Here is a 24,797-nt window from a genome sequence, read left to right as displayed (position 1 = left end):
TTTAGACTATCCATACTTAGCCTTCTACATGCTTACTGAGAGGAAAAAAGGAGAAATGTATTAGAACCAATAGAGTTTGAGTTGCAGGGAATGAGTAATTCCAGGATCTTGCAGGGGTAAATATAACCCGAACTTTGAGGCTTACTTCGGAAACTTCAAAGAATAGCTGCTTCTTATTCTCTAATAGGTTTTGTAATAGTCAGCTCTTTTCCTGTGGCATTAAGCAAATTTCAAATAATCTTAGGAGAAGGTCATGCCTCTCAAGGTATGCTGGATGTTGGACATTCATACAGATCCTCTAGCCTTCTACTGCCAGCTCGGTGGGGCATGTCAATTTATGTAGATCATGCTCTTCCTGTAGCAATCATTGCTGTATTGTGCTTTTGCTTGATTGTTAGTTTGCCTGTCAGAGTTCTTCTGTATGTTGCAAATTACACATTCTTCCTCACTGTCACAGCACACTATAACAATACTGTTGCTCTTGGAGTTTGTGGCAGCCCTTAGTGGGGTTGGAATTTTTGTGCTGTAAAATTAGGCTTTTAAGATTACCTGTAACTCTCATTTCTCTTGCACAGTCTCTTTATTCCAGCTATCTTTAGTTGACAATTCTACAAAACTTGGCAGTGGTTGAGTGTTGCTCTTGGATGCATCAGGGATTGTGGGCCAGCTTGTGATCTGGAAATTAGGGCAGATACCATGTCTCTGTGAGCGAAGGGCATGGACCAGGATGCCTGACTGGAACTAGAGGCTTCTGCTGGGGTTTAGGGAAGTCACAGACCTTGACATATAGTTCAAAATATTGTCATTGCTGCCTGTCTCTGAACGCATGTATGGCTACCAGAGCATTGGTCAGAAGTGTCTTCTCAGAGGTGCAGAAATGTTGCAAGGGGGAGGGGTTAGCTGGAAACAGCTAGTAGTTGTACTTCCTGAGGTAGGGGTGTAAGCAGAGGTGACAGAATAGCCTACTGATCAAATTTATACAACTGATATGGAATAGAGCTGCAGAGACTCCAGAGGTATGGAGTTTGGATGCCTGTATTTTCCTTTAATTTCTTTCTCAAAGTTTTAATTTGTGTTGTTTGTCAGGAAATCTGCTTTGCACTGTGTAATGGCTGTTCCTCCACTAGTACCAACTTCGTTGACTTGGACGAATGCATCATGAAGGCATGCAAATAATCCCTGAAAGCTGTTTGCCAGCTTTAGGATTATAGTTCTTTTGATGTATATTTTATTTCTGTGCTTCAGAATTTCACTTCTGGAAGCAACAAACTCCTAACTGTCTTTTTCCTGCATTTCTGAGAGCTGAGAGACGTTCAGCTATAATAAACTCTCGTAAATGTAGTTTTGTATTCAGCAAATGGAAAAGCAAGTTAGTGGTTTATCAGAATATTAGGAGGCAGTGTATGTATACAAATGAGGTATGTGTATACCTCATCATGCACTGCTCCTGAAGTAATAACTGAAGTTTCCAGAGGTCACTAAAAGTTTGGTCAATGATGTTTCATGTATTACTCTGTGCACCCATTGTAATGCTTTCTTTTAAATCCAGGTTTAAAAAACGAATGCTGATAGAACAGCTTGAGAGTTTTCTGGAAGAAATCCATCGCAGATCCAATGAGGTCAACCATATCAAGAGCAGCTAAGAAACTGCACATGAGAGAGCCACAGCAGGGCACTGCTGTTCTTACTTGCATTCATTTTTGACATGCACTCTTATCTCAAGTTCCTGTACCTGAAAGAATGAGAAGCTGCTCAATAAAATGATGAGAAGTATCAATCATCCTTTTTTTTTTCTTCACTTCTGTTATTTTTGTAATGTGAAAAATACTACAAAAACGTTTTTATTTAACTAAATTGAGATTTTCTTGCTTGTCATGGACATAAGTGTCACTTGCCCTCAGGTTCTATTTTTCTTAATCTAACCTTCAAAACTATCACCTCTTAAGGTTGAACTTTGCCAAAAAGTTGCTTTGTAATTTTCAAAAAAAAAAAAAGCACATACATTAAACAAGGTAATGTTTTGTATATACAGTTATTTTGGATATATTATTGTAAGTTGTATAAATGTATTTTGAAAAAATATTTAAGAAAAGCACTTTTGTTATTCCATCAATAAAATCTCTATTTTAATCTTTGTGTAGGTTTGATTACAATTACTATCGAAATTATTTGTTTTGCCTTCCCTCTCCAGAGCTTCTGTGTTCTGATATCAGTGTTAAAGAATGAAGAATGGTTTTGTATCACTGGATATTCGGCTCTTAATCAGAATGAGTGAAAGAGAGCTAATGCTGAAGTGCAGCTACGTAGGATATCTTGCATACTCTGCACTTTTGGTGGCGACATAACAAAGTGATGTTTTGTAAGCACATCTGTAGCCATGACAAACCCTGCAGTTTTATTGAGGGATACAGTGCAGTAAAACAGGGGTCAGACCCTCTGAGGAAGGCTGCACAGAGGCTTTCTGTGTCAGAAGATTTTACAGGTTTACAAGTGTGGGAACAGCCACTGTGTGCTGCTGCCGGGACACAAAATATCATTGATTGCTTTACTGGCCACATCTTTCAACTGTGCTGGATGCTCTGGGTTATCTGCAAGGCTTTGTTTGATTCAATGGGAGCTGAATAAGACAGTCCTCTGTGATGCTTTTCTTGGGAGTCAGTGGTTTCCTGTCTCCACCCAAAATCTTTATGGGCCTGGGTTTCTGATGCTTGTGCCATGAGTTGCTGAACGCTTGCCATATCCCAACTTTTGTCAGGATGCTGAAAACCACCCCTCATTTTTCATGATGCCAGTAGTCACATTCAGTGTTCTTCTGGAATGTCTGTTCTATGTTGTGTGCACTTCAAAGGCACTAGAGGTAGTGCTGCTGCCTTTTTTGGCAGTATTTGCTTGGTCACTGAGTGGGTATTTCTGCTTCTTACCTGCTCTGTCTGGAGCAGGCTGCCCTGGCACATGGTAGAATCGCCATCCCTGGAAGTGTTCAAGAAGTGTGTAGGTGTGGTATTTAGGGACTTGGTTTAGTGGGGGACGTGGCGGTGCTGGGTTAATGGTTGGACTCTATGATCTAAGAGGTATTTTCCAACCATAATGATTTCTTGATTCTGTGTCAGTTTTGAAACAGCCTTTCAACTTGATTTTCTTTTCACAGCATTTCACTGCTTGCTTGTTACCTTCTATATCAGCTGGGCTCTAACTGTCTGAGGTCAGACTGAAGTTCAGTTTTATTCATAAGCTTTGGACTTCAGGACAGGGAAATGAAATTGTACTTAAAAAATGACATCACAAAGCTTTCTTGTGAGTTATTTTCATTCAAATCACCTACGTACTCAGCAACAGTTAAGCTGACTTTAGCCATGATAAAGTTGAAGAGAAGGTGTTGGCTCATATTGTTAAACATTTAGGAGGCTAAACCTGCTCCATTTTTTTGCAGATGTTTATTTGGATACTGTCTTTGCTGTAGTTGTGAGGCTGATGATTCCTAGACAGCTCTAACTTTCAACAGTGTCTACAATGTAATAAGGTAGTGATGATTCTTGGAAAAGTGATTTGCTTAAAACTGTCTTTAATAAATACATACAATGTTGCCTTTAATTTCATTGGAGGAAAGCTCATCACAGGAGGAGCAGAAGTCAGTGTATGCATTTAGTGCTTATGATGGATTTGTAACTCTTCCTATAAAAAGTACTGAACCTGTAAATGAAAACAATATTAACATTATTTCAATTTGGGGCCACATTTGCTAGGTGCAGTACAATTTAAATACATAAGTTAGGCATGGAGCTAGCAGATCATAGAATTGTTCACAGCTTGTATGGGAAAACTGACTGCAATTGCATGCTTGTCTTAAAATAATCTAAATGTTTCTATATTTAAAACACCTTTCCAAATAATTGGTCACCCAAACCAGGAACCTGACAAAATCTGAAACTTAAACTGAGCAAAACAGAACCTAAGTTTATTGCTTTGTGTTCATATTTTAGTTACAGAAGAGAATGAAATGACTGCCTCAGATTTACTGGATTTGTTTGGTTATTTGTACTGTTACCTTGCCTGTCCTTCGAAGGGAATGTGCTTAAACCTGAAATTCAGATTAAAAAACTCTAAAATTTCTCAATTATTTTGAGCAGAGCTATGCTATTTTAAGTATTGGAAAACATATTTCTGTTATTACTAGAAAATTGATGCAATTAATACTTTTCCTCTTTATAAAGGTTCATTAAGAACTTTATGGGCATAGAAGTTTTAAGCACTTTTAGACAGGTGGATGAAAAATAGATCTTGTTTACCTGTTCAGGTTTTCCGTACCTCAAAAACTGGAATCACTTAAGTCTGAGCAAAAGAAATGACTGAATGTTTTTGCTTTTTGCATTAAAAAGCTTGAATTACAGAAATATATTTTTGATTTAGAGTTGATTGGAAAGTATGTAGTTTATGCTTCACATAAAAATCCTGTTTTACAATCTGATTTCCTTCCTCTTTATTTAATTTATATATATATTGTAAACTGACCATTTTATTCAGTGAAGTTAGTTTCTTCTTAATCCTGAAGAGTCTGTGTCTCATGTTTCATAGGTGAGCTTATTAATGCCTTTTTATTTTAAAATTCTGCATTTGGCAAGTAAAATACTTTTATTCATTGACTGGTAATGATTGCCAAAGCATATTTAAAACAAAATTCCAACCAAGGCAGTAATTTTCTCTTTGGATGCTTGCACTGTGGTGAAAATTCATTAAATGGGTTTTTAAAACAAAATGTTACATACACAGGTACTCACTAAGAGAACAGTGTGTTGCTTGGAAGCAGATAAGGGAAATTATTTCTGTCTTTGTGCTAGACCACAATGTTTTACTGAACCAAATGTCTGTGTTCCTTGAAAATCTAAATGGCTGTGACCCCAGTTATGAGAGAAATGTGGTGGTTTGAACGATTTGTAGGAAAATACTTCAGGTGCAAAATTCCTGCATTGTTAGGAATGATAAGAGTTGTTGGTTATTGGCCTGATGCTTCAGAGTAGCAAATACCTGCGAAATGGTGAATAATGCAGTTCTTTATTATTGCCAACAAGTTAAAAGGTGCTTTATTTTGGCAGACATTCAGGAGTAACTTAATGTGACTGGATGACTGAAATGAGACTTACAATCTACTACTGAAGCTAAAGGAGCACTGCAATGCTTCACTCTTGAGACATGCTTTACAGTTCCATTTGGGTTTTTGGGTGGTTTTTGTTTGGTGGCTGGGGGGGGGGTCATTTGCAAGAAAGGAGTTAACAGTTGCAAAGAAACATTTTTTGGCAGAAGTCTGTTTGCTATCAGTATAGGCATGGATAAGTTTCCTTTATAGGGAGAGGTTTCTATTTTAATTACTTCAGATGTTAGTCCAGCTGGTCCAGCCCATTTGTAATTTGAATTGCTCTGTAGAGATCAGTTTCTGATGCTGGAATGTTCAGCCTCTGTGAGATCTCTCTAGTGCCTATAATTTTGATAGAAATTTTTTGTGCACATACTGCATGTCCAAAGAAGAGGCTAATCTGGCCTCCTAGACTTCTCTATTATACATTCTTTTTAAGGAAATGGAAATCTATGCTTTAAAACCGCAATCCCCACTGTTTCTGTGGTTGTTTGAAGTTTCCTGGACTGAAGAATGGCATGCTGTTTGTATTGATTTCAGTGCTACCTGTGTGGGATTCTGCTCCTGGAAGGCAGAGCATGCATACCTGTATTAGCTTGTCTCAGGAAAAATGTGAAAGGTCGGTCTGCTTTGAAAATAGGTGTTCGAGATCTTTTCAGTAAGACCATTGCTGTAATGCAACAAAAAAAAATCAGTAAAATGCATCTTTTTTTATTTCCATCTTCCATACAGTACCCTCAAGCTCTGGTTAGTACTTTGACTTTTGAGTTGCTCCTCTGCTTTAAGACTAAAACAACAATTTTATCCAACAGTGAGATGAGTCTGGCAAAATTAACAAGTCAGGAGTTGTAAGACTATGGGCAGGTGACTCATGCGTATTTCAGTGCTGAAGGGTGTTCTGCCTGACATTGGATCTCAAAGGTAATTTTTGTTGTCATCACTAAGTCATCACATCTGCTAAGTCATACCTATTGTCTCACCTGTTAGCCAGTTCCCAGCTATGCTGTTCTGGTGAAAAAGATAAGCAAGGCACAAATGTACTTCCTTATCCAACTGGGAGACAAGCAGCAGTGAAATACCTACATCATCCTGGAATTTCTCTTGTCAGACCTCTCAACAAAATCTCAAGTATCCTCAGCTCAGTTTATGACTGTCTTTTCTCTCTGGTTGTGGGTTAATTATTAGATTAAATAAAGAGTTTTTAAGACTTATGATGGCTCAGCTATTATTAAAATACATATTGTTTAAATAAGTTCCTGCTTTTAGCTATATAGTATTAAGAATACATTGCAAAAAAACCCACCAGGTCTGGATTCTTTTTGAACAGTTGAAACTATTGAGTTAGTTTGAAAATTCAAGTAAGACACAATAAAGCTAGTTTGAGAAGGCACTATTTTCATGATTGTAAACAAAAAAAAGCGCCTAACTTCAAGTCATCATGTGACTAGATCCAAAGCTTTTAAAGTAAACAATAAATGTAATTGCAATTTTTAAAATCTGTTTGTCAGCTTGGTCTGACTGGAGTTAAGGGATGTTTTGCCATTGGTTTCAAGGGGATAAAGGTCTTTTTCTCTTAGTCCTTTAGTCCTTGGTGTGTAATTGAAGTCACCTAAAAGCTTTTCTTTTGTATGGGCCTTACCACAAATTGAAAATATTACTGCTCTGATAGAGATTAAAACTTTACAAAACTTAACCTTTCTGCAGAGCTGTACAGTTTTAACTTAGTTATGCCAGATGTGCTCTGTACACCCCTGTATGTACACGTGTGTCTTATTCAGGGTTGTTTCTAGAGCAATACTGAATACATCAATTCAGGTGTGCTCAGCTTCTTTTTGGCATTGTGACTGTGGGGTGTCGGAGTGAGGGCCTGTGCAACAGGCTGGGCACCACAGTGAGATGCACTGCCATGCTCTCTGCATGCCTCTTGAATTCCTTCCTGGCAGCAAGGAGAAGGGATAGAGCGCCCTGGTCCCCAGCCAAGGATGCACCAGCATTTGTGATGTGTGGAGCACATTAATCCTTGGTACAGCCCAGGGAAGCAGGAGGGTGAGATGTGGTTAATGGTGAATGAGTAATGTACTGACTGGGTAATCCATAGTTGAGATTTTGCTCTGAGTCTCCCACTCACCCAGTCCCATCTGCTCATGTGGAAGTGATCTGTTAGCAGGGCTACTGCACATGAAGGTCACACTTCAAGGTATGTAAGAATCAAGCTCAAATGCGTAAAACTTGCCCATCATTACCACTAATGCTATCAAAGAGATCATCTTCAAATCCCATAACACTTTAGGAGCTGTAGATAAAATATTAACCTTTTTTTCATTTTTTGTTCTTACAGTCTGAGCAAATAGATATTTAACCAGCAGAAAAATAAGTGGTATATTTTCTCAAACTGAATTTTCCCTGGGCTGGCAAAGTTTTTTTTTTATTTGAGCCATTACACCTTACTCAGACATCAAAATCTAAAATTTCTTATGAACAAAGGTAAAATGGAAATGTGTTAAATACAAAAGTTTGTTGGGCATACATGTAAATTCTACCATGCTTGTTTATTTTGTTTTAAATAAAAGACTAGTCGTTGGTTTTGTAGTGGTAAGCTCCAGAAGCAAGAAGTTTGTCTGAATATTTGATTTACCTGTAGCTCCTGATGCCTTTGTACCATCTTCTGTTACTTCAATCTCTGCTTTGTGAATAGCTTCTGAAATATAAAGATTATCTTGCTCTGCAAAACCCCCAAAATTAATAAGTTATTTTCTGTATTTCATTACGAACATATTTTTAAAAAATAATCAGAATGCTTTTGCCTTTTTTTTTTGGCACAGAATCTAAGGATCACATAACTGTTATGTATTTCAGCCTTTGACTGTTTTCCCACTATATGGTTAGAGTGGATTGAATGCTAAATGGGAGTTACTAGTTTGAGAGGTCTCCACTTTGTGGTGGAAGGCAAGGTTACATAGTGAAAATAGAAACTTCAACAGAGTGAGGGCAATGAAATAACTGAAGAACCCTTGAAAGGGAAAATGTAGAAAAAATGTTCTTCAGGAAGAAACAATGGAACTGTGACATAAAATGAATCTTGGAAAAGAATTAATTTCAGAAAGACACTGAGAGAGTGTTACAAGTCTGCTTTTCTCCAGCAGCCTGTACAGGACAGAAAGCAGGAAAGGTTGAGAAGCTTTTTCTTTCTTGTCTGAATTCAAGGATCAAGTCCAACATGTAGGTCAAATCAAAGAAATGCTAAAAGAGAATTTTAGCTATTTCTGTCTTAATTTTGTCTAGTCAGAAAAACTGGGAGGGAATCAAGCAGGACAAAACTAGGGAGAGGAAGAATTTTAAAAAGTAGATAAATTTTACACATTGTTGAGGGGACAAAATAAAAGCTTTCAAGTCTAAAAAAGCTATTTCAGGTCTGAAATGAAGTAACGCATTTGTTTGCTAAATGTGATCTGAGAGTAAATATTTTGAATCTTATCCTTCTGCTTCATACAGAAGAGGAAATGAAAGCTTACCTATGAAAATGTACCTATTTTTTTTGCCCTCAGCTATCTATTGGTTGAGTAAAAGATACATTTTCCTTGTGAACTCTGCCTTATATAACTCTTAGACCACATAGAACCCTACTGCTGTGACATGGTGGTGTAAGACTAGAACTAAAAGGGGTCTCAACATATCCCTGTTCCATAACCCTGCCAGGGCAGGATCAAATACTTCTACAAGCCTTATCTTTTACGCAAAAAGCCAAAGGGAAGCTGCTAAATTATGTTGTTTACGGAATTAATTGCCCCAAAGTATTTATCTTATTTAAATAGATATTAACTTTATAAAATACATCTTTGTGTAGTTTATCAGTATATTAACATTTGTTTGCAATAAGCAAAGCAGCAGTGAGCAGTAACAAATTATTTTAATGTTCATCTCTGTGCAGTGTGAGATCTATATTGCAATGGAACATTGCTATGTTCAATTTTAAGAGCAGCATTAAAAAATCCATGAGTAATGTGCCTTCTGAGGAGGTTCATCCCAGGAAAGCAACTTTTCTGTAAAAGCAGGTTTGTCTGAATTGGAGCAATTTCATTTATTCACTCACATGCACAAGAATGTGAGCTGCTTACTGGGCAGCTCCCACTCCCAAGTCTACTGTGAGCAGAAGTGACTAAGTTGAAATATTTTGTTGCTGGAAGGAGTGAAAAGAAAAAGAATAAATAATGTGGATTCTTTATTTTTCATTTAATATTAAATGGGGACAAATTTTCCAAGGAGCAGAAGAATTTCAGTGTTCCAAACCCAAGAATTTAATCATAGCAACAATATTTTAGCAAAGGGAAAGTATAACTTTGTTTACTGATTACTGGATTAGCAAGATAATACAGCCTGGACATAAACCAGTATTGTTTGCAGTGTCAGGAGTTGGACTATACACTTGTTGGATCAGCATCCCTCACTGTTAAATACCTATTTGAAAACACAAACAGGAATGTAAGTTTTACTAAAGCACCCTAAATTTCTGTATAAATAACCATTTTCCCAGGCCTACACTGTCTTGACAGTTTTAATCTTGTAGACAAGAAAAAAGTAAGTTAAGACCAAAACTAAACCTGTCCTCTTCAGGTTCCTCTTTCCTACAAAACAGCTCAAAATACAATTGCAGTTGAGTGTGAATTGTGCTTTAGAGTTTCACAGATAAGGAAGTACAATCAATTCAGAAGACCCAGGTCTAACAAATTCAAATGTAAGAATCTACACTATTGGGTCAAGGATCATTTTGTATTCAGTCAAGCCTCTTACCTGAAATGCCTTTAAAATTAGCAGTGATGGGATCAAATGCATCTCTAATTCCCAAGGCAGAAAGAACTGTCTTTAGGTCCAAAAGGCTTTGAATACTGAACCTGAAATTAATATGATAGACTTTATTTAAAAGCAGGATTTGTAGACTTTTGTAGAATTAAAAGGCAATAACAGATACAATTTATTTCAAGCCTTTGCACTTCATCCATCTCTTTCTGTAGGAGCCCAGTGCATTGTCTGATTGTGTATTTGCAGAAAAGTAGCTCACCTTCACCTGAAGCCATTAACAGAAGGAATCCCTCTGTTGCAATCAGATTGCTACTGAATCTTCTTGACATGTGAATTCTGCATTTTCATGAAGTGTTCTCTTTCTAATATTATTTTTGGCTATAGCAAATGGCCCTTGGAAATATTTCCCAAAAATTAACTTGAAGAAAACAAATAATAATGTACACACTGGTTTTCAGTGCTCTGTTAATGTGATGAGTATGTTGTAGGATGTGTGTAATGAAGCCTTTCCATGCTAATCCATGCAATAGATACAGCCACATAAAGCCTTCTGTACCTAATTCCTCCTGCTATGCAGTTTCACTGGAGTAGATGATAGAAAATACCTTCAGCATAGGTGTTTGCTGAAATAACAACTGACTAAAGTGGAAAATGGATGAGTGAAACCTGCTTTGTGCATGGAAAGATGGTTATGGCTGCTGGAGGGGTGCCAAGCTCTTTGTCCCGTGCCTTTTTAGTACTCTGGCAAGTTTAAGAAATACAAAATAGTGTGTCTTTAGGAGGTTATATGTTTGCTCTTCCTTAAACAAAGAGAAAAATGAGTGTTGCAAAGGTCTAGCAACATTTCTCTGGTTTAAATCCTTAAAGGATTTATACCACAAACAAATTGTAAGTAAAAGCTGTAGGATCAACTGAAATGCTTGGGCTTTTTTAAAAACAGTACAGAGTGTGACCAGAAAGTCTTGTCATTCCTGGCTCACCTCTTTGTGGTTTAAGAAAGGGTTAGAGCATCTCTGATCATGTGATGAATACTGAAACCAAAAGCATGTAATTCGATTTTGCTCACACACTGCTTGTGTCAGCACTGTCACATGGAATTCTGACAGCTAAAGTAGTGAATCCATTGTGTTAACATTGCTTACCTAGGCAGGAAAATGTCCATCTTTGTTCTCTTCAAGCTGTTGGCCCAGAGGGTTATGGTTTTGGCAGAAAGGTGAGACTCAATCTGGGACAAAGGTGTTCTTTTGTGGCTGGGAAGCACTAGGAACATGCTGAGTTTCTCCCCCAGGTAGGGTAACTCGACCACGCTGAAAGCCTCCAGAGCTGCTGTCTGGAACTGGCCTGTGGGTGGGCAAAGAGAGATCTTATTTCATCATTCAAGTGGGAAAAAAGCCCTGAACCCACAACCCATGCTGGGCTCAGCAGACAGTTCAGAGCAGCTGTGGTGGCATGTAAGGAATGGTCCCCAGCTGCTGGGCTCCTGTAGCCAGCTCAGGTTGCTGCAAACTCACCTGAACAGAGCTGAGTGTGTCAGAGACACAGGTATCTTGGCAGAGCAGTGCCAATGCCACTGATAGCACCTGAAGAACCACCTCAACAGAGCATGGGTATTTTATAACTGTTCCATATAACAGCTGTCCTCCTTGCTCAGTTTGGGGACAAAAAACCCCAAACTACCAAGTCAATAGCAGCAGCTATGATGACTCTTCCCACAATGCATTTTCTTTGAATAAACTTACTTTTATCGTATTTTTTGCTAAAATTTTACTACAACAGATAGGAATTACAAAAATAAAATGCAGTGTCCTAGCTGATTAATTGAAACCTACTTTGGCTCATGTTTCCATCTTTACTACTTTTAAAAATCAATTTTAATCTTATTTCAATAAAAAATAGTTCTATTAAACAAGAGCTAGTGTATGCTTATTTAAACATTAACTATTTTTATTTAAGCACCAAATTTTTAATTTTTTAAAAATCTAGGCACAGAGATTTATCACAGTCAGATGAAGGTCATAAAAAGTAGTCTCAAAAGTAAAAGAGAGAAAAGCTGGAGAGCTTCCAAACTTGCAATTAGTTTTACAACAATTTGTAACAGCCATTTAAAAGTACCATTTTCATCCCATATTCCCAAAAAACAATTAATCCAGGCATTCCTAATGGATTCTGTTGTACAATAGAACAGATTTGTCTGTTACAATTTTGCTTCCTTATTTTTTCATCAGAGAATCCAATTAGTAGCATTTCAGGAACACTCAGCAACAGTTAGCAGGAGTTAAGTACAACTTAAGTACAAGGCAGGAGTGAAAGTCCTACTGCCTTTACTGCAGCCATCCAAAATATTGAATCTACACCTCCTTCACCCAGCTGTAGCAGATGTACCTTTAAGGGTAGATGCTCAGACTATTTGAGTCAGTGGTTGTAAATACCTGTGTATGGGTACCTCATGTTCATAGTACCTAAATATTTGGTAATAAATACATAGCTATAGGACGTCTCAAATATTTTGTTTACAGTGTTTGTTAATTTTGCAGATATGGACTCGAAAGGATTCATTAAGCGTTGATTGTTCTGCTAGATTAAATTTTAGGCTCTTAGCCCTCCTGCCTTGCAATCTGGAGAGAGAATTGCTCTGTTAAAACCAACTCCCAGCATGTGGATCATTTGCTGGGAAAAGATGTTCTGGTTTAAAATGGGCAGGCAAGGAAGATTTATATTTGCAGTGCACTGGACATGAGCGGTATAATTTGTTGGCATGCTGATATTTTGAAGTCAGCACATTCTGCACAAAGATTATAGAGTCCTTATTTATTAATTAGAAAGAAAATCAAAGACTTTAGATTATTGAGTCAGAACATTTAGTGTTCGTTGCTTGAAGTAATTTTGAGCATCCCATAAGGATTACACATATGCTAAATTAGAATTCAAACGTCGTTAACAAATCGCTTGGAAAAATGAATATGTAAAATAGTTGTGGCGTTTAAGAAGTGTGTGTGAACAGTAATGTTGACATTTTCTTAGAGCAGTCTTACTTGTCCCCAGGCTGGTTTGTTCTGTGTGGCAATGTTAAAAGGATAAACAATGTTGTAGATGCTGCAATTGATAACAGGCCACAGCTTGTCTTTCTTACTCTGTGTAGTGGATCCTGGTGGGACACAGCTGCTATCGTTTAATAATGAAGGACAGTCATCTCAGCCCTCTCTTTAGTTGTACTGAGCCAGTCTTTGGCATTAATTTTAAACTCATTTGTTAGAAACGTTTCTGGATTTTTTTAGCGACAAAGATTGAATTGGCCCAATCAAATCTGAGAACCAGCAAATTTTAAATGATCCCTTCCATTTCAGCTTTGCTCAAAAGTCTCTCCAGCTGCAAAGAGCTCACACATTTCAGCCTGGATGAAAGGTAATCCAAATATTTTGTCTTTCCTTTTCTGTGCTAGCTACCTACTTAAGGATGATAGGATGGAGTACCTTGTGTTTTGGCAAGTGGTCAAAAGAGCACAACAAATGACTTCACATCAGCTTTGCAAGGACTCTGGAGCAAATATGTGGTCAGACAATGCAGCTCAGCTGTGGAACTCCTGGTAATTGGCTTTATCTGAGATCTCTATTTGTACAAGCAACAGCAGCATCCTGCCTTCTGTCATTTAATAATCTGGGGCCTTAATGACCACCCCAGAATATGAGAAGAACTTGGATGTGGAATTGCAAATGAGTCAGCAAAGACTTTAATAGCCTGATGATTCAGTTTTTTCCCATGGCTAGGGAGCAGGAGTACATTTGTAAGAAAAAGAAGGCAATCTGGGAAACTTTAGTTCTGTCTTTGAGAACTTTTAGGACACTCTGGAGAAAAGAATAATCAGGTCACAGAGAGAAACAGAAAGTAAAATAAATTGCAATATCACGTAGACTGGCAAACAAATCTATAAACTTATTTTATTTCTTAACTAATTTGATAAAAAGGCATAGATCCAGCCATCTAGTTTTAGCTAAAACATGATTTCACTGTGCCACGGAACTGTGCCATTCTACAGTGCCATTTCACCGTGCCATTTTTACTTTTACAGCTAGAAATGGTGGCACTTAGAACCGGAAAGGAAAGGCAGCAAGCAGCCACTTGAAGGGGAAACCACAATGAGCAAAGGTACAAGGTGTTGAAAAGGATCACTATTAGCTTTCCAAAGCATTGTCAACGCACAAGACTTTAATTAAAGACCAACAGTGAGATTGCCATGAAGGTTGAAGTGGTGGAAACAAAATGGTGAGTCAAAAACACACAAAGAATTTATATAGCTCTGGAGATATCCCTCCCCCTGATTTACCTAGGAAAAATGTGCCAAAAGGAAAAAGGCCCAGGTGGGGCTAACCTTGCATAACCACCCTGAGCCAGGTCTGCAATACACTGCACAAGGTATTTTTATCAAGACTTAGAAACTGTGAAAGCATTTTATCAAGCATGCGTATGCCTTCATAGAGAGTTTTGTGTACATTTCTGGTCATTTATTTTCAAGAAAGATTAATTTAAATTGGAAAAATTAAAATATAGAACTAGTAGAGAATTTGGAGCATTTGGTTTTTGAATAGTTTAGAAGAGCCTGGCATCTTAGCTATGAGGAAATTGAGAGAAAACTTGGTGGCTTGCAATTACATTTAGGAGTAAATACCAAAGCTGAAGAGAAGCTATTTAACTTAAAGGATAAATCAGTCAGGATGTTAAGAGATATAAATCTATCTTGAAAAAATTTAGACTTGGAATTTGGACAGTTTTTACCCAAATGCAGTTCTGAAATTTAAAGTAGGAGGGAAAAGAACTTTCTATATTTTGAAAGAGATTGTGTAGCTGACTGGCATAATTCCTGGTGGCAGAAAATTAAGCCTGCAGCATGAGTCCTTCTGTCAGCAACCCACATACATCAAGTCTTTGAAAGTAGCCTACACTCTATTCATATATTATTCAAATAAAAGTTTGACCTATATTTATACTGTTTTAAGCCCATGCTGAGATCATCCACTGATTTGGTATACATGACATAAGAATTTATTTTCTTTTTCTAGAATTTGCCCCTCAAGATCTGCAGTTTTTCCCTAAAGAAAACTTGGAGACAGGCTGTGACCACATCTGCAGGTCTGCAGTGTGTTGGGGCTCCTGGTTATGCTCTGCTCCCTCTGGTGCTCACACATTCAAGAGGCAGTGATTTGGCTGAGGGGCCAGGAAATTTCTTACCCAGCAAATCAAACTGGTAGGGGCTTGATGCAGTTTTAGTCTTCATTGCCCCTCTGTCATGGGGTCAGATGTACTGTAGCCCCTTCCTAGCCAGGTTTATTTAACCAGCTCCATGCTATTGTAAAGGACTTTGTGTAATGCAGTACCCTCAGTCTCTCATCCTTCTTTCTCCAGGCACAATGTATTGGTGCTGTTTGACTGTTTCCTACAGCTGACAAGTTTGTTATGGAGTACTGGGAGCTGTTGGTCTGTGAGGGATGGGACAGGGACAGTAGATATTTTAGGAACCATTTTGAACCCATGATCTGTTTCACGATTGCCTGGAATTATGAGGAGTCAATTTGGTCACCTGGGTGGTCTTTCATTTGATGGGACTTCTGAGACACTCTCCAAGCTGGGAAAACAACACACCTTGGTGTGGCATCTGTGGAAATGAAATAAATCTGTTCCATATTGCACAGTAGATCAAATATGGAAAAAGGACAGTTACCATAGTTAACTTCAGCTGTGTGGTGCATGGTAGGCACTTTCAGGGTCGAGCCCTCTGGCGTCGTAAAAGGCAACATCTGGGAATCCGCGAAGGAAAACTTTTTTTGCCAGGTGCTTCTGAAGTAGAGGGTGCTCAGCAGGGTGACCTGGCTGAGTGATGGCGCAGTGCTCTCCGGTGCCATCCCATGCATATCCCCATCTGCATGGGAAAGAGAAAGGGGAGGGGGACACATGCAGTCCTGCATGCCCAGGTCCATGTGACTAAATAAAGCAAGCTGAGACAACCCTCCATCCCTAAAGCCAAGAGGCACAACTCACAAGGCACTGCTCACCCTCTGCCTTCCCCTCCCCGCTTACACATGCACCTCACTGGGGCTGCCTGTCGGTCCATGCTCCCCCCAGAGTTGAGATTGAGCTGGCAAGTGCTTTTATTCCCCATTTTGACTTTTTAAACCCAGAGTCTGGCTGCTGAGCTTACGCCCCATGTGTCCCCTGTAGCACCATGAAAGCATTCAGTGCCATGAATACGGTCCAAGGGGAATTTGGCCGTTCCCAGTTAAAACTGCAAACACTGCACATGATTGCCTTTTTAAAAATTAAGGGAACAAGGCAAAGTGGTTACCAGCTTGACACCACTTAGAGATTGAGACCTATTCCAGCTCTTTCTTCGCATTACAGATGAGTGTTAACACAAGAATTAGGTTTCCTGCCTTTCAGCCTTGGTTTGGGCTTGCCATGGAGCGTGGCAAAAATCTTTATGCTTGGTTAAATGCAACTTCTCCCCTTACTCTTATGTTACATTTTATCCGTGTGCAACCATTCCTGTGGGTCCCTATGGTACCTGCAAGGTCAGTGGTGATCCATTCCCGTGTGTGGGTGGTGTTGGGGTGGGTGAGGTTGGTTTGGAGCAGGCTGCTGTTGGCCCAGCGCGCGGCGCGCTCGGCGAAGTCGGGTGAGAGCTGCACGCCTGCATCCACAAGGAGGGAACATCCCAGCTGGACCACTGTGCCTTGGCTGGAGTCAGTCACTGCTTCATCCGCTGTGGGCATGCAATCCTGCACACTTGGATCTGCCAGGCAAGAGAGAGAAACTGCAATTGTTGTGCTGAGGCTAAGGACAGCAGGGGTTGCCCCAGGGCTCTGCAGCTCTCAGCTCCAGGGCTGACACCGGTGTCCTCTGACTCTTAAAGCCCCATAACAACTGGAGCACCCTTGACTTTGTGGAGTATTCCTGTCAAGCACTGCTGCCATGGGCAGTGATGCACTGGGGGTTGGAAAGCTCTCTTCGTGCGTCTGTAGAAATCACTCTAGTGGGGATGTGTCAAGTGGCTGGTCTCATGCCAGGCTCACCGTTCTTAACAGCTCATAAGGTAGTTATTCTTTCTTGGTCACTCTCTGAGTTCCCACCAATGAGATCTAGTGCCTCTGGCCATGACTGGCTGAGCTGCCAATGCCATGCCACAATACCACCATCTCCTTCTCCTGACGTTACCCTCCTGACAGCCCCTCTGCCACCCTTGGCCCTTAGGTGTTGTTTGATTTCTTGAAGGACTGTGTCCCAAACTGCCCCAGCATTGCTGATGAGCCCTGGCTAAACTGAGCTGATAAGTTGCTCCTCGTGTTATAAGTGACTCCTTTATTTATACAGTCCACAACAGTGGGCTTTTTTCTTTTTTTATGAAAACATGGTCTGAGGTGTAAAGTATTGTTCTTGTGTGTCTTGCATTAGTATGGAGCACTTGGTGATATCTCTGGAAGATGTGAGAAGTCAAAGATGGTAAATTAGAAGCAGAGATGGATGTGAGGAGTGGTATCCCAAGCTTGTGATTTCACCAAAGTGCTTAGCTAACCAAAGTCAGAATTCTTACTTTGACAACAGCTCAAAATTGCTTTAATTAAACAGCAAGGAGAAATCATTTTAAAGCATGTCATTTTGTCTGTGCTATCTAGAGATACATCCCATTATACATTGTTTTTGTTAGTACTAGAATAAAGGTGAGCAAACTTCCCAAACATTGAGAGAAGTTTACAAGTGCATTGAAGAGCAGATTCTCTGTGAACAGTGCATGAACCATCGATGTTTTCAATGTTTTCAGCCTGCTAAAGTTTTAACCATATCCTTCATAACTGGTTTGGCCAGATCAACATAAACATTAATGCAAACATCTACTGGAAGAAAGGAATTTTATCATATATGCATGCATACACAATTTGCATTTATTCATCTTATAGGGAATTTCATCTAAGCATTTAATTTATTTATTTGATTTAGGCCATTTGAGGAAGTGGTTTCCTTCCCCATTACTGGAAATATACTGTATACAAATAACAATAGATCCCATCCTACTTTATTTTCACATTCATGCATTAATATTGCTGAAAGCCAAAGCTCATGTGGTTTATGCCACAGACAGCTAAAATGGAGATAAAATGTCTCCCTGCCATGATGTGCCACATGAGAAGAAGAGAGCATAAAAGAGATAGCAGGTCATTAACAATCCCTGCACTTCTCTTTTAAATTTACTGTGAAGATCTGTGCTTGAATTTCACTTTGAAATGTTATTCTGTAAGGTCCTTTCATAATAACTGAGCCCCTAATGACCAGCAGTGTCAAGCAAGGTATAACCCTTGTATGCGTTAATGTTGTTTAGGAATTGAATTTACAGAAATAGGAGTCCTGCAGGCAAGACTCTGTTATATCTGCTGCTCATAATTTAGATGCACTGTCCCTGTTTCAGTACATGTAGCTGTATCTGCATGGATCAGCCAGAGTTGGCTCTTATGCTGTGCTGGGGTTGAATATCAATGCTGCACAGAATGGTGGTGGTGACTGAGGCTGGTTACAGCACAGGACAATGAAATTACTCTGGGTTTTAGTCTTCATACCCTGGAGGTAAATTTTATGCTGAGAAATAGCAGTGTTATCTCTATACATAAGTATTGTATGTAAGCTGCAAATTTTGAAGATGAGGCAGTCATCTGCTTTTCATAAACATTCTGCCCATAATGTAAAATAGTTTTTGACATGTGATTTGAGATGGTAGGATAATCCAGAGCTAAAATGAAAACAGCATCCTTAAATTCAGCTGACTTAATGCTGGATTTAAAGACATCTGTCTTTCCCATATCCCTTCCAAATTCCCAGTGAGTTTTATATTTTAGCCTGCTTTCATGGAAATATGCAATTGCACCATCCATCTGTCAACGTATATCTCTGTCTGCCAGTCTCCTTCTGATAACTTTTCATCTTTTTGGCCAGTTGTAATAGCATTAGAAAAGTCTTAAAGATAATTCAGCTTCCACAGCTTTCATAAAATTTTTTAGGGGGATAGGAGAGAAAATCACTGTTCTCTGCCAGGCAGTTCTTTGCAGAGCACACAAAGGAGACCAGGACACAGTGGACAAGATGGACCTCTGGCAAACCTAGAGTAATTCTACTGTTGAGGGAAGTAGCTTTTCTAGATGTAGCTGTATTTTGTGTCATAAGAGTAAGTACTATTTCAGAAAAAAGAGGAATAATAACCTGTTTGTCAACTACTACTCCCTTGAGTTTTCTTTGTCCATCTGATACCTGGCTGTCAAAGACAGAGAAAACTACATCTTGCAGTGAGAGAGAAAGCAGAAGTTTAGTATGATGTGTGCAATTCCTGTCACCTTTGTAAATCTGTGAATTTATTACAAAAAGTAAGACAATAAGGGTTTTTTTAAGTACATTACCATGAATGCTGTATCCTAGGGCATCTTGCAGCTCTGTAAAGGTATTTCCTTGAGCTCCAAACTGCAGCAGCTCCAAAGAAACAGCCACACTTGCTGGAGACACTACCAGATTGGTCCTGTTCTCTGCTTCAGACACCTGCTGGTAGAGGCTGATGGCAAATTCAGTCTTCAGCTCTCTCAGCTCATCACAGGAGATGCAGTTCCCTTTGGCTATGCAGCAAGCAGACAGGATAAATGCAGACAATAAAATAGGCAACATGGAGACGAGCTGGGAACAGTCTCCACCAGCTAATACCTGCAATTAATGACATGAATATATTTAGAAAAGCAATAGACTGAGCTGGCAGAGGAACTTTCCATCAGTGTTGAGATGTCACTTGCAACAGTAATGATAACTCTTAAAATACTTGTCCAGGTCTACTCAGTAGCTACTGTCATTAAGGAAAAAAAAAAAAAAAAGAAAAGAAAATACATATGTATGGACATGCTGATGGCTCTGTTGACTAACAAGAACTGAATTTTCTAGAATGCTGTAGCATGTAAGATGGTATTCCATTACAGAGCATGGAGACACACAATCTCTTGGTTAAAAATTAGCTACCTGCACACAGGATGGGACACCTCAGTGCAATCTCCATGCTGCTGAGCTCCTTTCTGTCCCCAGCAGAAAGGGGGTCACACCCAGCACTCCCAGAAGGAAGGCCACCCCTTGTGAAGTGTAGAAATCTAATTGGAGGCTCCAGGCTGGGCTTTGGATCCAAGTTTGCAAAAGGCTGTCTTCAAATTTCCCCCCCAGATATTCCTTCTGTGAAATTTATGCCAGTGAAAGAAAGGTGGTATTTGCAAAAGGCTCCAGTGCCTGAAGCACAAAATCACCACGTCAGATTTTTATGGGAAATCAAGCACTGGTCAACGTTATATTAAGAGACACTTAGATTCATATTTAAAGGAATAATGTTAAAATGAGAGAATAGCTTTCTTTACAGAATTCCACGTTTGAAGATTGTATACAAGTATATTTTAAAACTTACTGCACCTTCTTTCACCTCAGGATTTCCTACAAATCTTTCTCCATGCCCTTTGCTCTAGAGAGCACCTCTAATGCTTCGTATTTACTCACAGTTAGCTCTGTTAAATTGTCTTGCCTTTCTGTGTCCTTCTGGGTGCCTGAATGGAAGCTGCCTATGAAGGTCTTGTCTCCTTCTTTAATAGGTAGTGGAGCAAAGACTAGGTCATGAGACTGCATTTAAAGGGATAGTCAGTGATCAGAGTCTCTGTCGGCGATGTCTGTACCACTCTGTCCAAATTCCTGTAGGCTACAAGCTCTATGGAGAGCCAGGCAAAGCAGCATGCCACTGACCAGCAAATCCAAGGCAAGGAACAAAAAGGTACACATGGACATAGAGTCAGCAACTTCCTTGCAAGCCCTGCTCGAGCCTCATGAGGCTTGTGACCTGCTGGTACCGAGCAAGGCATCTCCTATCTCTCTTCCCACCCCCCTCCTTCTTTTATATGAATTCCATTGATTCCTCTGCCACAAAGGGGAAGAGAAAGGGCTCTCTGTGTACCAGGCACACAGCTAATTTTTTTACCCCCACTTTGAAACCTTATTCAGAAATCCCGTGCAATTAAAATGTCTTTATTTCCCTTTTTTTTTTAATTAATGCTATCCGAAATAGCAAGATTTTCTTTCACTCTTTAGTTTCCAGAAGGAAAGAAACAACAAAGTGCTGCACTGGAAGGAGAGCAAATGAGGAAGGGGCCACTTTGAATGGTCCAGAAGCAGAAGAGCTGTGGTTGTGACTGCTTTCTTTAAAAGCAATTGCAGTTGTTCATGGCTTCCTTCGTGCGATGGGATCAAATCCTGCTCATCATATTCACAGGTTCAGCCTCACAGATTCACAATGCCACCTAAGACAAGCAAGATTTGGCTTAAAAATTAATGTACAACTGCAGCTTATTGATCTTCAGAGTTTGATGTTGTACACTTGGCCGTTGGGAAAAAGGGCATTGCAATCAGGCAATAATTCAGGTGCTACTGCTTCACTCTTAGCAGGGAAGGAGCAGCCACACAATGCAATTACAGCCCAAGTGAGAATGAAGCAGTGGGCCTCTCTTATTCTCTTCTTGTGCTGTTCCTCTCTCTCTGCTGCTTGGAGAACATGTCAGAATAGATGCAGACACTGGGGTCTGTCTCAGGATCCTGGGATTTAGAGCACGTTCCTGCAAGGACTGGAGAAGTGCAAGAGCGTGGTCAGTCACAGTCTAATACAACAGGCAGAAATGTAATTTTGCCACAGATTTCAATGGCAGTATCTTCAGACTGAAAATTACATGTGGGCTTAGGGGTTTGGCTGAATGAGGACCCCTCTGCTGAAGTTATCACTAACAGTTTCCACTGGAGTGGAGACGTATTCAGAGGGAATGAAACAGAGGCCACCAGGTGATTTCTCAAAGGGCTCAGAGCTGTCAATAGATAAATAAGCTCTGGTCACTGGTGAGGACTGTACACTGGATCTGATGTGGTGTTCCCAGAGGCTCCAGACCTGAAAAGACATTTCTTTGCCCTTCTTGATACCCTTCTGTGGATTTATTAAGATTTAGATGAAAGCTGGGGAACCCCTGAAGGTTTTAGGCGTTACTGCCTAAAAATAACATTTAATTCCCACTTTGCAAAAATGTTGCTATTCAGATTTGGGGTATGTATTTATGGAAGACATAATTGAAAACTCGACCTGGTAAAAATGTTGTGTAAGACAGCATAGTTTCAGTTGGAAAGGGAAAAAAGTGTTCTGAGTCTTGTCTCATCACAAAGGAGACTTAGAAATGGGAGTGTTTGTTTCAAATCTTCCCTCTCTGCAACTGTTTTAGGAAAGGAAAGCTGTGGAGGAATCTTTGCAGCAAGAACAGTGTTTACAGACAAGCAGAGAGGACTTAAGAAAACTAAAAGTGGATCAACATTATTCAAATCAACCATGGGGAATAAGAAATGCTCTTTACATACAACAAATAGGAAAGAAATCCACTGGTGAATGATGAGAAAGTTAGGAGGCAGTGGAGTAAGAAAGAAGTAAGAGTCAGTGAAATTAGCTGTGGCTAAAAATTAAGTGTAGAAGCCTTGGGAAGGTTATGAACATTTATCATAGTCAAGGTCAGAACCAAAATTCTCATGCCTGTTCAGTTTAGCAGCCTAAGTGCAAAGTTTCTCTGTGCCAGACTGGGATCCACAATTGAGAACTGGATGTCCAAGGAGAAGCCAGTGCCACATCAGGGTGAGTCTGAAAACTGAGGTTGCCAAGTGAGCCCAGGCAGCCAGAAACTGAGCTGTCCAAGTGAGAGTAGTTCAGGGGGGCTGCAAATTAAATAGGGCAATTACAGAAATTCTGTGTCAGAAATAGAGGAGTCTTGGACCTACAGAAGTGTTAGAGCTGGGCTGCTGTGGAGAAAGGGAGTTTCTGTCTCCTTTAAGGACATTTGTTTAGAGCCTTCATACCTGCCTGTGTCCTAGTTTGGGCATCACAGCCTTCTTTGAGTCTTAATCTGGTTTTGCATCACAAGGTACTGAGAAAGCACTGATAAACTTTCTGGCAATATTTTTGTTTTTAAGATGCTGAAAATGCATTTTAAAAGGCATACAATTGACTGGTCCCCAAGATAACACTTCAAAGTCAGGAAGGGCAGAGGTAGCATCTGTATTTTGAGAAGTGCCTCTTCACATTGCGATAACTCTGACTGACTGTGAGGGAAGTGAGGAAAGACGCAAACTGAGGATGTCTGGAGAAAACACAGCACAGGAGTGTGTGGGTAGCATTCTGGAGCACAGAGCACTGTGTCTCTGTTGAGCTCCTCTGAGCTTCCACAGGAGCAGCTGTGAGAGCTTCACAGGGAGCCCAACCTCTCTGCTCCCCCACTAAGCAGAGAAAACCAGCACTCTTTGAGAAGGAACTCAGCAAAGAGCTTCCTGATGTGTGAACACCTCCCCACACAGGGAGCCAAACTGGTGGAAAGCACTGGAAAGAAGCCATAAATGGTGGCTGCATTCCAAGATGGATTAGATCATGTCTGTGCCTGCAGAGTGGCACTGCTGTTACTGCACGGCCCCTTGGTGTCCCCCTGTGTGAACACGGTGGTGGGCAAGGGGACAGACTGCTGAGGCATCTCCTGCTGCTCAGCACTGACAGGTGCCTCTGCAGTGTCTGGTGTGAAAAATGTGCAGAATGGAAAAGAAAGATGAGGGGGAAAGAAACAGAGAGAGCTGTCCTCCAGAATTACATCTTCAAGGTCTTAATGGGGCAGATTCTGCTCTCAGGTACGGGAGTGTAAACGCAAACCATCAACACAAACTTGGGTCCTTGAGCAAATGAAGAGCTGCTGGGGGGCTGTGGGCTGGGAGACTCCTCTGGGAGACAGGGTGCTCCATGGCTCTGGAAAACAGACTCAGGGTGGAGCCTCCCTGGTGGTGGTGGTGGCAATAGGGAGGAAGGTCAGGAACTTACTAGCCCTAGAGGCAGCCAGAAGTCACAGGACTGAAATGAGAAACCAGAGGGAAAGGCACAGCCTGCACAGGCGCTATGGGCAAAGAAAGATTTCTTTGGAAGCCTTTCCCCACAACCAATTTTTTGTCACAGCAGACTGGAGTTTTCTCTGATTTATTGGCATTCTGAGAAAACTGAGCCCTAGTTTGGTGTGGCTGCTGAGAGGAAAAGGAGAGCTGTTCTGCTTTGGGTTCTGGCCAGTTTGTGTTTCTGTTGCATGCACTTTACACAGTGATCTGGAGCAAAATCTGACCCTGGGAAAGGCTGGAAGAGAAAAATATGAGAGAACCAGTAAGAAGCAGGTTTTCCTCTTCAGAACTCTCCTGTTAGCTTTTCTGTGTCAGGTCAGTCTCCTGCAGTCTTCCTCCAACTCAAGCACAACCCCGTTATCAGCAGGGCTACTGTGCACTTACCCCTTCACAAGTGAGAACAGAATTTAACCTTCTATTTGCATCTGATTTTTGTGCTAGCTCTCCTTAATGCATAGAATAACTCTAGGGAAATTAAATTGGATCCAAACCAGCTTCCTTCCTGCTTACATCTCTCCTCCAGGGGCGAGCCTGCACTGCAAGATGCCAGCACATTTGCTCAGTCAGGAGGGTGGTTCTGCTGAATCTCAGGATAAGAAAAGCTGGTATCATCATTTCATACAGAGCTTATTCTGTGGGGAGGCAGATGGCTGTGGAGCCACAAAACACCCAGATGAGCAAATTCAAGTGAATTTGTTCACTGCTGTCCTCATGCCATGTAAAAACCAACACTGTCTCTGCCTCCCACTGGGGTGTGAGGACAAAATCTGTCTCTTCAAAGGGTGACCACTTCAGAGGGTGGCTTCCAAAGGAGAAATCCATCTGCTCAGCGGCGTGTCTTGGTTTGAGCAGATGAACTTGGTGCCAGCCTGGATTTCCT

General features: G+C 40.3%; 2 protein-coding genes across 4 annotated transcripts in view; one reads left to right on the top strand and one right to left on the bottom strand.

Annotated features, from left to right (window-relative positions):
• Window positions 1–2,103, top strand: part of INTS6 (integrator complex subunit 6) — a 38,334-nt gene extending 36,231 nt beyond the window's left edge. For all 3 annotated transcript variants that reach the window (XM_084226562.1, XM_084226560.1, XM_084226561.1), the window contains one exon: window positions 1,550–2,103. In XM_084226562.1, the coding sequence (XP_084082688.1) occupies window positions 1,550–1,643 (94 nt within the window). In that variant the 3' untranslated portion in view covers window positions 1,644–2,103. The remainder of the gene's footprint in view (window positions 1–1,549) is intronic.
• A 1,546-nt stretch (window positions 2,104–3,649) lies between these two features.
• SERPINE3 (serpin family E member 3) lies at window positions 3,650–19,612 on the bottom strand (the record flags this gene model as incomplete). The annotated part of the gene is made up of 8 exons (XM_084201010.1): window positions 3,650–3,690; window positions 5,715–5,798; window positions 7,764–7,850; window positions 9,917–10,017; window positions 11,068–11,266; window positions 15,639–15,836; window positions 16,479–16,706; window positions 19,354–19,612. The coding sequence occupies 8 exons, from the start codon at window positions 19,610–19,612 to the stop codon at window positions 3,650–3,652; spliced, it is 1,197 nt and encodes a 398-aa protein (XP_084057136.1).
• Window positions 19,613–24,797: the final 5,185 nt, after the last annotated feature.

The sequence above is a fragment of the Fringilla coelebs genome, assembly GCF_963513975.1.
Source record: "Fringilla coelebs genome assembly, chromosome: 2".
Classification (NCBI taxonomy): Eukaryota; Metazoa; Chordata; class Aves; order Passeriformes; family Fringillidae; genus Fringilla; species Fringilla coelebs.
This window is presented reverse-complemented; position numbering and strand designations above follow the sequence as displayed.